The sequence below is a fragment of the Ochotona curzoniae genome, unplaced genomic scaffold, assembly GCF_017591425.1.
Source record: "Ochotona curzoniae isolate NIBS_2020 unplaced genomic scaffold, NIBS_Ocur_1.0 contig_1942, whole genome shotgun sequence".
In the NCBI taxonomy this organism is placed as follows: domain Eukaryota; kingdom Metazoa; phylum Chordata; class Mammalia; order Lagomorpha; family Ochotonidae; genus Ochotona; species Ochotona curzoniae.
The window spans coordinates 598578-613315 of record NW_024465266.1 but is presented as its reverse complement, the minus strand read 5'-3'; the positions used below and the strand labels follow the sequence as shown (position 1 = coordinate 613315).

Sequence of the window (14738 nt, the reverse complement as noted above, 5' to 3'; positions counted from 1 at the left end):
AAGCGTCAGAAGCCTCAGCTTTCAAATTGCATTCATGTATTTAATAGAAAAAAAAACATTTTTTGAAAGGCACAATTTGAGAGAAAAAGAGGGAGAGAGAGAGAGAGAGGTCTTTCTTGTTCACTCTGCACATTGTCGAAACAGCTGGAGCTGTGTCAGTCCCAAACTGGAAGCCTGGAGCTTCTTCCAGGTCTACCTAGAAGAAAAAAAGACTTTGGCCATTCTTCACTGGTCTCTAAGGACATTAGCAGCAGATCCCAAACATGCCTCTTCAAACTGTTGGTAAAAGAGGTGAGGGAAGGTTTGTGGGACTTCTTTGACAGTCTTGAAGTACCATCCAAACATTACTCATAAAGAGTCATAGCAACCCTCTTCTCTTTTAGGTCACAGAGGTTCTGATTTCTTTCTTCCCCCCAGCTCGAGAAAGGAGTGTAGAGTAACACTCTCAGAACTCCCTGGAGCCTCTCATATGCTGTGTGGAAAAACTACAAAGTTTTTATGGGGCCAAGAACAATCCAGGCAGAGCCTTAACTGAAGGTCCCTCTCCCCACAGGAGCAGATCCAGTTGCATGTGGACGTCTTGGAGCAAAAGGAGCAGGAACTGGTACACATGAAAGCTCAAGATGAAGAGAAGATCATCAACTTCATGGTAAGGAAACACTCCACCCTGTATTGCTTTGGTTTTGAGGTATCAAAGAAAAAAAAACCTACATGAAAGCATATTGAAACTGAAAAACCTTCTGGAAAGGTTAATTTTTGGCAAATTCTTGAAAGCAAAATTGATTAAATAAATGATGGAAGAATGTGGCACTGAGCACAAAGGAAGTGTTTTTATTTTAAAAAAATTTTTGAAGCCTTGAGAGGAAGAGTGACAGTGAGAGGAGAGATTTTTTCCTTTACTGATTCACTTTCCAATGGTCTCAATGGCAAAGAGGTGGTCCATACAGAAGCCAGGAAATCTGAGCTTCATCCAGGTCTCCCATATGGTGACAGGAGCCTAGTGTTTGGGTTATTTTCTGCTGTCCTCTTAGGTGCATTACTAGGAACTGGATCAGAGCAGAGCAGCCAGTGCTTAAACCAGCACTCACTATGAGATGGTTTCATTGCAAGCAATGTCTTAATGAAATGTACCACAATGCCGACAAAGGTGATGCTTTTGAAGGTGTTCACAGAGCCTGCATCATGGTGGAGTGTGTTAATCCCTGCTTCCTTCAAAATAGCATCCCGTATGAATGAATACTGATTTGAAGTCCAATTGCTCTATTTCAAATTCCGGTTCCTGCTTATGTAACTGGGAAAGCAAAAGGTGGTCCAAGTGCTTGGGTTCCTGCACCCATTTTGGATGGAGGTCTTGTCTGCTAGTTTCAGTGTGGCCCAGTTCAGGCTGTTTGGGCATTTACAGAGTGAGCCAGCAGGCAGAAGACCTCTCTCTTCCCTACAACCTTCAAATAAATAAACAAATCTTTTTAAGGTAAAAAAATGTTTATTCTCCTCATCTTGTCTCAAGTCTGTACCCCTTCTACATTGGTACTCAGTATAACCAAATATAAAAATTGAAACGGGGGCTTGGCGTGGTGGCATAGCAACTAAAGTCCTCACCTTGAATATACAGGTGCTGGAGGCCAGCTCCAGCCTAGTTTGGAACTTGAGAAGGGTGTGTGAAATAGGCATAGAGAGAAAATAAATGGACCACTACAATTTCAGGATCATAATGGACAATGCAAGGAAGCTGTCTCCTTTATTTAGACAGAAGCAGTCACAAGCTCTGGCACCAACCTTTTACATCATGGTGCTATATCCATTTGACCGCAGAGTGTGGCCCGAGCAGCACAGCTTTAAGGGGGGCACAATTTACAACAGGAAGGATTAAGCATTCCTTGTTTATCTCGGCTTGCCAGCACCTGCCTGCTCTCCTCAGGTCTGGGCTCTAACCTCGGTGCCACTAATGACAACCAGACCCCGATCTTGAATTATCTGTGGGTTAATAAATCTGGGGCCTTGGTTTATGGGGACTGGGGCCATTGGCACTAGTTGGCCATTAGGTCTGCAAGCTCACACAGTTTGTTAGCTAAGCAAGTAAAGCAGGAGTTATAAAGGCAAAAAGAATTGCAGTTAGCAATGAACCATGTTTACTCATTTTTGTTTGAACTCTATAATGGACAAGTGGTGCTTCCAAAGATAACTCTGTAAATTGCTTCACCTTAAAGCAGGGCATTATCCATTCTGACGTTGCAGCCAGGAATTCCTTAGTAGACAACACATATTAATCAGTAGTACACTCCTACATTTCTTATTGTATAACTTATCAGTTAGAGGAGAAAATATATCACAGAGGGGAAAAGATAAAGATCAGGAACAAAAAAACTGCAAACATACATTCCCACTAAACCCTCAATTAACCCTAAGTTAGTTTGAAAGTGTGTATTGCAATGTTAGTACAGACATTCTTTTTTTTTTCCGCATGAAAAGAACAGTTTATTTAGGGAAGATAAACATTTTTTTTTACATATAGAGTTTTTACATATAGAGTTGTTTCTGGCTTCTTATGATACATACTTTGAATATCTTTTTTTTTTTGACATTCTTTACATAGTTAATTAGGGTAAGAAGGTTCAAGGGCTAAAGGAAAGTGGATAATACTAGTATGTTTTCCATATTGTTAGCTTTCATATTTAAAGGGGGGTATTTAAGGGAGAAGCCCACCCAATTTCCCACCCTCCCCAGGTCCCGGACGTAGGGCATGCTCTGAGGTTCTTGCTCAAGTGGTTTTGATATTGCCACAGTTATGAATCACTGTCAATCTTGCCACTCCAAGCACCATGAGATCTTTGAAAAATCCACTGATTGACATAGTCCATCATAGCTGAGATGGTTGGTTGACCTGTTCTGTCTTCTCTCTTTTCTTCATTAGGGTTCTGAGTCCAGCATTTAGATTAGGAAGATCTCCAAAGAAACTTCTTGTATGTGCTAACAAGTACAGGGCCTGGCACCGTCCATCGCTCCAATCAGCTGCTGGTTGCAATTGCTGGGTTGGTTCTGTTTTCACTCCCGACTTCCACTGGAACCAATGGGTGTTGCAGTCCAGCCTGGTTCTGCCCAGCACATACTTGGCCCTCACATAAACCAGTGGGAGCTGCAGCCTAGTTGGAGCGACCCACAATAACCCCCACCAGGCCCACCCCCTACCCTGGTTTTCCAGTAAGTGAGGCAGTAATCCAGTCTGTCCCACCCCCCATTCCACCCCAGCCGCTGTCTTAGTTTTATGTCCTCCTGTGGGAGTGGTAACCCAAGAGGGATGAGCCCACTATTTCCCTCCCAGGCCTCTCCCACTCCCAGATTCCAGTTGATGCTGCGTCTAAGCCCAAACAACCCTTGCCCACTCTAATTTTGTTTGCACCAGTAGGAATAATCTGCCCAGCCCGGCTTTTCCTTGATCTAGTCCACATGAGGCGCACAGGTGTGGTAGCTCTGCCTAGTCTGGTCTGCCCCCATCCCAGCCCATGCTCGCCTGCGGAAGTAGCTGTCCGGCAAAGGAACCCTCCCTTATTCCCCTGCCAGCTCTGCCCACTTCCTTTCTTGTTATCAGGCTGGTTGGGCGCTGCGGTCCCTTCTGGTATAGGCAACCTCACCTCGGCATTCCATAATGTGCACTAGTCTTTGTTGCAACCAAACCTGGTTCGACCCACACTGGTGCCTGGATTTGCCAGTGGATGATGTGGACAGATTCAGCCTGGTCTTGCCCCCACGTCTGCCAACTGTATGCCAGTGGGTAGTTTTCCATGGCCTGTTCTGGGCTGTTTCCTATCATGTTTCTTGCGTTTACCTGCTGGGTCTGTGTCCTGCCAGAGGAGTTGGCCAGGCCCCTCCATTAGAACCTCTCCCAATGCCAGGTTTCACGCTTACCAGTGGGTCCATGAGCCAACCCTACTCAGTCCACCTCCTGTCATAGCAGGAACTGTGGCTTTTCCTGACTGGCCTTCCACCCAATCTGGTTCTTGCTGTTGGATGTTCCAGCCCAGCCATGGTTTGTCCATACCCACGTATGGCTCACACATGGCTCAGTAGGGGTTTGAGACCTTGCCTAGTCCATCCCACATCTGCCCTGGTCCTCCAGAACACCAGGGGGAGTCGGGGTCCAGCCCAGTTCGGTGCATCCAATCCCAGTCCACACTTGTGCCAAGGGAGACTACAACTGTTTCCAGATCAGAACTCAGCCCCCCTTCCAGGCCACGCGCTTCTTGGTGTGAACCTCAGCCCAGCTAGGGTTGTCCCCTTTGCTCCCCAACCGGGTCTGTTCCCAGCCATAGATCACTCGCATGCCAGTGGTTGCTCTGACTCAGCTTGGCACAGCCCATCCCCTGTCCCGAACTCTGCCTTAGACACTGTGGCTTAGCGTCCCAGGCTCCCACAGACCAGCAGGTACAAGAGCCCAGCTCGGCATGACCTCTGCTCCCTCCTGGTTTCTAGTTTTACTTGTGGGCTAAGGTTTGCTCAGTCGTGCCTAATCTACTCTGTTCCATTACCAGTTGACACATTGGCCAGCTGTTGGAGCTACTTGTGCAGGACAAGCCCCAAGTCATAGCTTCTGCATGACTGGTATTTGGTGCTCAGCATTATTAGTGATTACAAGTTTTGCAAAGGAAGAGTTACTGCCTGTTTCAGGTCCAAGAAACACAATGGGTTCAACCTGGAGCTAATTAAGCAGCAACTCAAAAAACCAAATCCCCAGAGCTCCCAATCCGGGCGGTCAGCAGGCTGAGCCTGGCACAAAATGGCACACTGGCCACCCGGGGAGCAGCTCACCATGTGCCCATGGCGGCTGTCCGGGATCCAGGCATGAGACGCCCCGTCCTGAGACCCACCCAGTACAGACATTCTTGAGCTCTTCCAGCCAAAGGGCCATAACAGCAACCGAGACAACATACAATGTTAAAGGCCCATTCACCAAGACGTTATTAGCAGCATTAACTCCCAAGCTCACATTGTTTGTAAAAACCATCTTGCAGGGCCAAACAATGCCTCAATAGATTACAGAATTCTTAGCGGGGTGGTCGGGTGTCTTTGCAGAGGGAGGTGGAACTGCATTCGGGTGGTTATAGAGACATCTGCCAGGCCCTACCATGCAGCAGGAAGCTCCCATGGGTCCTGCCAAACAGGGGAGCTGTTCTCTTCATACCTTCATGTCATCCACACCTACTGCACGGACCCTAGCACACTGGGATCCCATATGGATGCCAATTCTAACCCTGGCAGCACCACTTCTCATTGAGCTCCCTGCCTGTGGCCAGGGAAACCAGATGAGAATGGCCCAAAGTCTTAGGGTCCAGTACCCGCATGGGAGACCTGAAGGAAGTTCTTGGATCCTGGCTTTGAACTGGTGCAGCTCAAGCCATTGCAGTCAATTGGCGAGTGAATCATCTGAAACAAGATCTTCCTCTATGCCTCACCTCCACTTGGTGTATCTGACTTTGCAATAAAAATAGCTAAATATTTTTAAAAATTAAAATTGGATAGCATGAATGGAAGGAAAATTGTGACCCTCTCTTTTCCCTGTTACCCTGTACCTTACCCCTAGGACCTGGTGAAGTTTGAGAAGCAACGGGTCCACACAGAATTCAAACACCTGCACCAGATGTTGGAGGAAAAGGAGAGCATCGTCCTGTCCAGCATCAAGTGGGTAGAGGAAGAGGGTGCCAAGAAATGTGAACACTACAATACTTCTACCCAGGAACAGCTCATGTTGCTCAAACAGCTCAAGGATTCCTTGAAGGCCAAACAGCAGATGCCACCAAGACAGCTGCTACAGGTGAGTCCCTCTGAGGCAGAATTCCCGCAAGGCAGAGCTTAGTCTGGTGTCTGGCTTAGCACCCAGCACCTGTCAGAATGCTTAAGTCTGTCCCAGACACCCTGCCTCCATGGCAGCACCTTCAGCAGAAAGAGTCAAAGTAATAATGTGTCATTTAGAAATACAGTATGAGCCACATGTTTGATTTCAAATATGTGCACCACATATATGATTTAGAAATAGAATGGGAGTGAATGCCCAGTACAATCCAGAATTTTTATGTGCACCAAATATGTAATTTTAGAAATATATTACAAGCCACATAAGAAGAGCTTCAGCACATTAAAGGGCAGGTGTTCGGTACACTGGTTAATATGTTACTTGGCACATCCACATTCCTTGTGGATATGCCTAGTCCAAGCTGTACCTCCACCTTTCACTTCCCACCCAGCTTCCTGCTAATGTTGGCCCTGTGAGGAATCAGGTGATGGGGCAAGTACTGGAATCCCAGCAACCCAAGTGGGAGAACTGGGCTGTGTTCCAGACTCCTGACTGTTACTTGGCTCAGCCCTGACTGTGTGAGCATTTAGGGATTAAACCAGCAGATGGAGCATGTCTTTTTCTATTTCTGACTCTCAGCCTTTCAGATAGATGAAAATTATATTTTAAAATATTGTGGTACTGGTACTGTGGCTTTGTGAATTAAGATACTGCCTGTAACACTGGCATCTTATATGAGTGCTGTTTAGAGTCCCAGCTGCGGGCCTGGCGCTGTGGCCTAGTGGCTAAAGTCCTCACCTTGAATGCGCATGGATCCCATATGGGCACCAGTTCTAATCCTGGCAGCTCCACTTCCCATCCAGCTCTCTGTTTGTGGCCTGGGAAAGCAGTAGAGGATGGCCCATAGCCTTGGGACCCTGCACCCGCCTGGGAGACCCAGAAGAGGTTCCTGGTTCCCAGCTTCAGATCGGCGCAGCACCAGCCATTGCAGTCATTTGGGGAATGAACCATCGGACAGAAGATCTTTCTCTCTGTCTGTCCTCTCTATATATCTGACCTTGTAATAAAAATAAATAAATCTTAAAAAAAAAAGTAGAGTCTCAGCTGCTTCAGTTCTAATCCAGTTCCATGCTAACATGGCTGGGAAAGCAGCAGAGAATAGGCCAAAGCCTTGAGACCTGCACCCATGTGGGAGATGCAGAAGAGTCTCCTGGTTTTGCATGGAGTTATCTCTGAGTGTTGTGACCACTTGGGGAGTGAACCAACAGAGGAAGTATCTTTCTTTCTGTCTATCCTTCTGTGTAAATCTGTCTTTTCAATAAAAATAAAGAAATCTCTATTAAAAATATATGAAGAAGAAATTACAAATGGGCTTCAAAATGTTTCAGACAAAATAAATTAAAAAAAACTATTTACTTGAAAGGACAAGTTATGCAAAGAAAAGAGAGGAAAGAGAGAATCTACTATTACTGGTTCATTTCCCAATTGTTCACAATGGCTTGGATGTGCTAGATTAAATCCAGGAGCTTCTTCTAGGTTTTTGAACCATTGTGCTGGTTGGAGTGTCCATTCCCTTCTATCAAGAAAATTCATGCAAACTCATTTCAATTTGTCTCTGTCTCAGGGAATAGGCCTCACTTGGCTAAGATAAGTATCAGAAAAAGTTCATCTGCAAATTGTCAGTCTTTTTTTGTTCATCAATGGTTCCTCTTGATATCTAACCACATTTCAACACAGAGCCATATCAGTGGTTTTGGAGGAGTCCTCTTGGTGAGTGAGAACAGGAGAGAGAGTCTCAGATATGTTATACTGCTCCAGGTCTGCCCACACCCATTTGCCTCCTTGGTTGCTCCCTTACCTCGTGGATCAACCAAGTGATGAGACCATGCTATTTGTCTTTCTCTTCCAGGACATCAAAGACATTTTGCACAGGTATGATGACCATCTGACATGCATGCTGACTTGAGTAGTCTGCTAGATTCTACCCCCAACATAGTTTCAGATACCACCTATACCTCCTACTCTCCAACACCCACACTCAGACTTTGCAGTCAGAGATTTAGGCTGCATGTGGGAAGGTCTGAGCTGAGCACATTAACTGGCTGTGAGAGGTCTGAGCTCTTCTCACCATCTCCCAGGGCCTCCTATTGGCCCCTGCTCAGCTGGATGCCTCTTGGTCCCCTCACCCTGGCCCACTGCTTTTCTACTCTCCCCTTCACATCCAAGTCTCCTTGGGCAGCTTCTCACTCCAGCCTCATTTCTGTAGTGCCTGCCTCCTGACTCAACACTCCCTAGCCTTTGATGTCCCCTGCCACTCCCACTCCTGTAACTGCATTCCCACAGGGCTGGGTCCAGAACACCAGCCTCCCCACACAGCTCTGCCTTGTCCTCCTAGGAGTGAAGAGTTTCAATTTCAGCTTCATCACTCAACTCCAATTCCTCTGGACCTTGAAAAACAACTCAATGAAGCAAAGTCCAGAAATGACTCCATCATTGAGAGCCTGAAAAAACTTGGAGGTAAGGAAAAGACTCAGGGGGCCTCTATTAGCCCTGGAAAATTCTCCAGTCAGTGGCCATCATGGTAACTTTCCATGGCTTTGCCTCCCTCGGGCATTTCTCCCATTTTGTGCTCCACACTGCCCACATTCTTGTGACAGCCACAAAAGGGGTCCTGGCCTTCAGTCTCATATGGCCCCGAGGCCTATGTCTGTAGGGAGGAGGCAGACCCTGGCCTTCCACAGGATGCCAGCATTGCAAGGGTCCACAGAACTTGCTGCACCACAAAGCCAGCCTCTCTTCTTAGATTTTAATATAACCACTGGACAAAACATATTAAAGACTTATTTACTGGTCCCAGCATAATAGCTTAATGGCTAAATCCTCACTTTGTAACCACCAGGATCTTATAAGGGCACTGGTTTGTATTCTGGCTTCTCTGCTTGCCATTTAGCTGATTGTTTAGGCCTAGGCAAACTGCAGAGGATGGTCCAAATTCTTTAGACCCTTCACCCATGTGAAGACCCAGAAGAATTTTCGGGGCCCCTGGCTTCGGTTCAAATCAGCTGCAGCTGTTGCAGCTGCAACTATCTGAGGAGTGAACCAGCAGATGCATGATCCTTCTCTGTTTCTCTATCTCTCCATAAATCTGATCTGCCTTCCCAATAAAAAAAAGAGTTGAAAAAACAAACAAAACTTACTTGTTTGAGTTTCAGAGAGAGGAAGAGATTAAGAGATAGAGCTCTTCCGTCAACTGATTTACTCCCTAAATGCATAGAACAGCCAGGGCTGGCCAGGTCTGAGTCAGGAGCCAGGAACTTGATCTGTTTTTCCAGGTGAGTAGCAGGGGTCCAGGGGTCCAGGTAATTGGGCCATCTTCTCCTGCTTTCCTAGGCCTTTTGTAGGGAGCTGGGTTAGAAATGGAGCAGAAGATGTGAGTGTGCAATAGATAGGAGACCAGATGGGATGTTGACATTACAGATTTCAGCTTTATCTGCAATGCCACAACACTGGCCCTACCACTACAAAAGTTAAAATTATGTGTGGCATGATTAATTGTTCATGGAAAATATTTATTAAAAAAAAAGTAACCCATGACTTTCAAAATTTGTTGCACAAAAATAAACTAATTTAAAAATTCATTATTTAGAAAGCAGAGAATCAAAGAGAGAGATCTCTTATCCACTCAATTAATTTCCCAAATGTTTACAACATATAGGGCTGGGCGAGGAGAAACACCAGATTTAAACAAACAAAAACACAAAGTACATTCATCCACTTTTTAACTCCCCAAATGGCCGCAACAGATGGGTCTGGGCTCCTCTAAAACCAGGAACTTCTTTCTGGGTCCCCCATGTAGGTGTTGGGTCCCAAGTCCCTGGGTCATCTGCTGCTTTCTCAGGCCATAAGCAGGAAGGTGGATTGGAAACAGAGTCGTCCGAACATGAACTGGTGCCCATATGGATGTACCTGCACTGCAGGCAGAGGATTAGGGTGCTACTCCATCATGCAGTACCCAGGAATTTTTAAATCCTCCAAAATGAGGTCTCATCAGATATCTACTGAATAGTGCTGGGCTGTGTGGATACTTCAGGGAAGGAAGACAACAAGGCTAGGAGTCTCATGTGCACTGAGAATGTGAGAGACAACTTCAGCTCACTTCTCCCAGGGGTTTCACATCAGGGCCTTGTGGTGCAACCTGGGTTCCTTGCTCAAATTCCCTGACCTCTCATGTCTTCTGTTCTCTAACCCCAGAGCAGATATGGACAGGTTCCTCCAAACAGAACCATAAGTGGAGGTTTGGGGCTGATTCCTGCCAAAGCAGGAGAGTGACACTCCCAAAGGGAAGGGGGAGAATTCTCCCACAAAAGGGCAAAGAATAGGTCTAGTGGAATAATTCATACTTTTATTTTATTTATTTATTTATTATTATTTTTATTGGAAAGGCTGATATACAGAGAGGAGAGACAGAGAGGAAGATCTTCCGTCCAATGATTCACTCCCCAAGTGAGAGCAACTGCCGATGCTATGCTGGTCTGAAGCCAGGGGCCTCTTCCGGGTCTCCCACGTGGGTGCAGGGTCCCAAAACCCACGCCTTGGGCCATCCTCGACTGCTCTCCCGGGCCACAGGGAGGGAGCTGGAAGGGAAGCGGGGCTGCCGGGATAGAACCGGCGCCCATATGGGATCCCGAGCGTGAAAGGCGAGGACCTTAACCACTGTGCCACCGCGCCAGGCCCATATTTTTTTAAAGAGTTATTTATTTTTATTGGATAGGCAGATATATAGAGAGGAGGAGAGACAGAGAGGAAGATCTTCCGTCCAGTGATTCACTCCCCAAGCGACCACAACAGCTGGAGCTGAGCCGATCCAAAGCCAGGTGCATCTTCCAAGTCTCCCATGTGGGTGCAGGGTCCCAAAGCTTTGGATCATCCTCGACTACTTTCCCAGGCCATAAGCAGGGAGCAAGATGGGAAGCAGGGCCACCGGGATTAGAACCGGAGCCCATATGGGATCCTGGCATATTCAAGGCAAGGACTTTAACTGCTACACTATTGCTCCGGGCTCTAATTTAAATTTTAACCCAGATAACTCACAGGCACAAAAACAATCCAAAGTAATCAAAAATCATCAACTGATATCTTCCCTGCTGAGAGCCATAGAACACAAGAAATAGATCTAGATGTACTAGACTCAGGGCATTCTCTGCTGTGCTAGATGACTGGGCATCCCACCTCCAATTTGAACTCAGTGTTTCCCATTTTCAGTAACCAGAAACACAGGCCAGCAGCAACCCCCTTTCCTGCTGAGTACGAGGCAAACTGAAATATATCCAAGCTAACGTTGAGGGCAGTGGTGGTGCAAACTGGGAATTATTGGCTGCCTTTATTCCTGATGTTGATGGTAGGTGAGCATTGCCTTTGTGTAGCTCTCAACCTCTGACTTTGAGGATGAAAACTAACTTTGCCACACACTGCCTGAGAAAATTAATCCTAACACAGAAGAAGAAACAGATGGAGCCAAGCAACCCAGGTAGAACTCCAGGCTTGGACACAGAAGACTGCCCTTGGGGCGGAAGGGAATACAAACCAGTGGGTATTTCAAGGTGGACACAGTCTGTGGAGGGAGCTGCAGACATGTGTCCTCGCCCTCAGCACAGCTGCTGGGACCAATGACTGTTCTCAGGTCCAATCTGAGGTGGAGAGCAAAGGGAAAGAATAGAAAACAGGAATGAAATGCAGAGAGAGAAGGCTGGTGGAGGAGTCTCCATGGTTTGGGCCCACCAGTAGGATGCAAGGTCACTGAGGGTGAGGCAGACGGTGGTTTCAGCCGCAAGAACCACCAGAGACAAGCTGGTTAGGAATGCCCACTCTATTTCATGCTGCATACAGGTTTTAAAGGGTAAGGAAGGGAAGGGCAGAAGGAACCTTCCGGCAAACACCACATGCTGTAATTAGCTGATAATGAAGATCACCTGGAGTGATCGCCCACAGAAGAGGTGATGCTATGGCCTCCACAGGCCTTGAAGAGGTGTCAGGTGCCATGGATGGTGTGGGCAGACGTAAGGTGACATGTGCATTGCCAGACGACAAGCGCCCCTCTGTCCCAGCCCATTTTCCACTAACTGTGGGAGCTGGTAGCCCTGGAGTGAGCTCCTTGAGCTTGTGAGGGCGTTGGGGATTCCTGCCCTCTTGCTCCCACCAACCTTGCTTTTCTTTCCTTCTCTGTCAAAGGTGACCCAAAAGCCAACCCGGGATCCTCAACTCCCCATCCCCCAGCTCATTTCGAAGCCCAGTTAGGGGCAAAGTTCGAAATAACAGAATCGGATTTACAATCAAGCCTGCCACAAGCTGAAACTGCTGGAAATGAAGTAGATGCTGACACAGCGGACACATGGAGGTTCCAAATACCCTCCAGCTCTATCGAGCTCCATCGGGTGCTGAGTGAGTGGCTGGGGTGATCAGGACCTAGACTTGAGGAGACCTAGAGGAGAGGCCTGGGCTCCTGGGATTGGGTGTCAAGGCGGCAGTAGTGGTGGTGATAACTCCAAAGAGGGAAGGACTTATTCTTAGAAGAAACCACAATCACACTGCTTTCTGGCTGTTGCATGGGCTGTTGTCCTCCCTAGTGGGCACAGGATGTTCCTGTGCCTGTGTCCACTCCCCTTCCCTCCTCCAGAGTGGAAGTCCATACAGGTGTTAAGGCCTGCCTGGTCACTGATTGCCAAACCCGTCCCCATGGATGTGACTGGCAAGATATAAGACTTGACCGGAGGCTGAACCTCTTTCCCCTCCTTTTCCCACAGCCCCTGTGACCTTCAACATGGCCTCGGCCCATCCTGACCTCAGCCTTTCTCAGGATCTGAAAACTGTGACATTGGTCATGATGCGTCAGAACTCCTCAAAGGAACCAGTGGATCCGCAGCGCTTCTTCCCGTTCCGTTGCGTATTGGGCTCCCCAGGCTTCTCCACCGGCCGACACACCTGGGAAGTGGAACTCAGTGGGCACCTGGGCAGGGCTTGTGATGTGGGAGTGGCATGGGAACAGGTGCCAAGGAAGGGCAGCTTGACCCTGGAGCCTGCCAGTGGCTTCTGGCTGCTGCACATCACCAGGTTTGAGTGCCATGTGCTCACTGGGAGAGACTCGCGGGAAAACCTCCAGGTCTGCCCCAGGAGAGTGGGTGTCTGTCTGGATCTTGAGGGCAAGGAGGTCAGCTTCTATGACGCTGATACCAACAACCACATCTATACTTTCCAGGCCTCCTTCCAGGGAAAGATCTTCCCTTTTTTCAGGCTGCTGTTCTCAGGTACCCAGATCACCCTGAGCCCCTAGCCATGCTCCTTAGTCATCCTCTGGGACTCCTAGTGGTCACCCCCTCACTGGATGGTAGGGTTGATACCAAGATTATGGGAGAGCCTGGCTTGGTGGCCTAGTGGCTAAAGTCGTCACCTTGAATGCGCTGGGATGCCATATGTTCGCTGGTTCTAATCCTGGCAGCTCCACTTCTTGTCCAGCTCCCTGCTTGTGACCTGTGAAAGCAGTAGAGGATGGCCTTAAATCTTGGGATGCTAAGACAGATTTACTGAGAGAACAGATACAGAGAATGTGGTCTTCAATTCCCTGATTCACTCCTCAAATGGCAAAAATGGCCAGAGCTGAGGCAATCTGAAGCAGAGAACCCAGGGTTGCTTCCCAGTCTCCCATGTGGCTGCAGGGGCCAAGCACTTTAGTTCTCTGCTGCTTTCACAGGACATAAGCAGGGAACCTAATTGGAAATGGAACAGCTAGAGAATCAGGATGGCGGAATAGGGTAAGGACACATTTAAACAGATGGAGAAACATTTAATCAGAATGAAACAGAAAGGATATATTCCAGGAAATAGGAGAGGACAGAATAACAGCAGAGCGGTATCTGGAGATGGACAGACACAGGAACGCAGCAGAAATAATGGTGTGGTGTTACAGCAACTGATATTCCAATGGCATTCAGTGAACTCCACCTGAACTCCTCCTGAGCTCTCTAAGCTGGGAATGAAATCATTTCTGACTCAGTGAACTGCAACGACATGGCATTCTACAGGTTCCACCTAAGACAGGCCCAGGTAGCCCTCAGACCAGATGGCCTGCAGATCAAGAATTCTGGTAGCAGTACTGAGGTGCCATTTTGTACAATGTGGTAATAGCTTTAGGACTGCAGGGGATAACAGTGAACTGCACATGAGCTGATCTCATGAGAACTCACTGAGTTCAGCAAATTGCACTGGTCCTACAGGAAAATAATACTGACTGTGGCATCATATGGTTCAAAATAGGTCCATGTGGCACCCAGACCTAACGTCCCACAGGTTCCAGCAAGATCACCACCACCAACAACCTAGCTATATAATACACCTGGTATCTCTCTAATCCTGGTACCTTCTCCAACCAGAAGTGCGACAAAGATTGCAGAGACAACAACGCAGCCTCAGCACAGTATCACAAGAGATGGAGAGTGGTGAGCCAAGAGCTGCGGCTGTGGAGACCATGGTGGAAATCTAACATAAGAACCCACGCCTAGAACTCCCTAGAGGTTGTAGCACAAGTGACTGCAAACAAAAAAAGCTTCTGATCAACAATGAGAAGCTCATGCAAGAGTTCAAAGAATTTACAGAAGCAATAAAGCAAATCAAGGCTGATATATCAGAAATTAAGAACACAGTAGAGCAAATTAAAAGTACAATGGAGAGTCTCCAAAATAGAATGAAGCAAGCAGAAGAAAGAATCTCAGAATTGGAAGATATCTCCTGTCATCACGGGGAAGCAAGCAAAAAGCTGGAAGCAGAGCTGGATCAGGCCAAAAAAAAGTATTCAAGAATTGAAAGACACTATTAAGAGGCCAAATATAGGAGTTATGGGAGTCCCGGAAGGTGCAGAAAGAGAAGCTGAGTTTGCAAATGTATTTAATGAAATAATAAAGGA

At 47.3% G+C, this 14738-nt stretch overlaps 1 protein-coding gene across 1 annotated transcript; it reads left to right on the top strand.

The window, feature by feature from the left end:
• Window positions 1-263: 263 nt before the first annotated feature.
• On the top strand, window positions 264-13112 carry LOC121149327 (E3 ubiquitin-protein ligase TRIM31-like). Its single transcript, XM_040969865.1, has 7 exons — window positions 264-291; window positions 384-436; window positions 554-649; window positions 5576-5806; window positions 7695-7717; window positions 8181-8302; window positions 12586-13112. Exons 1-7 carry the CDS (start codon window positions 264-266, stop codon window positions 13110-13112), a joined length of 1080 nt encoding a protein of 359 aa, XP_040825799.1.
• Window positions 13113-14738: the final 1626 nt, after the last annotated feature.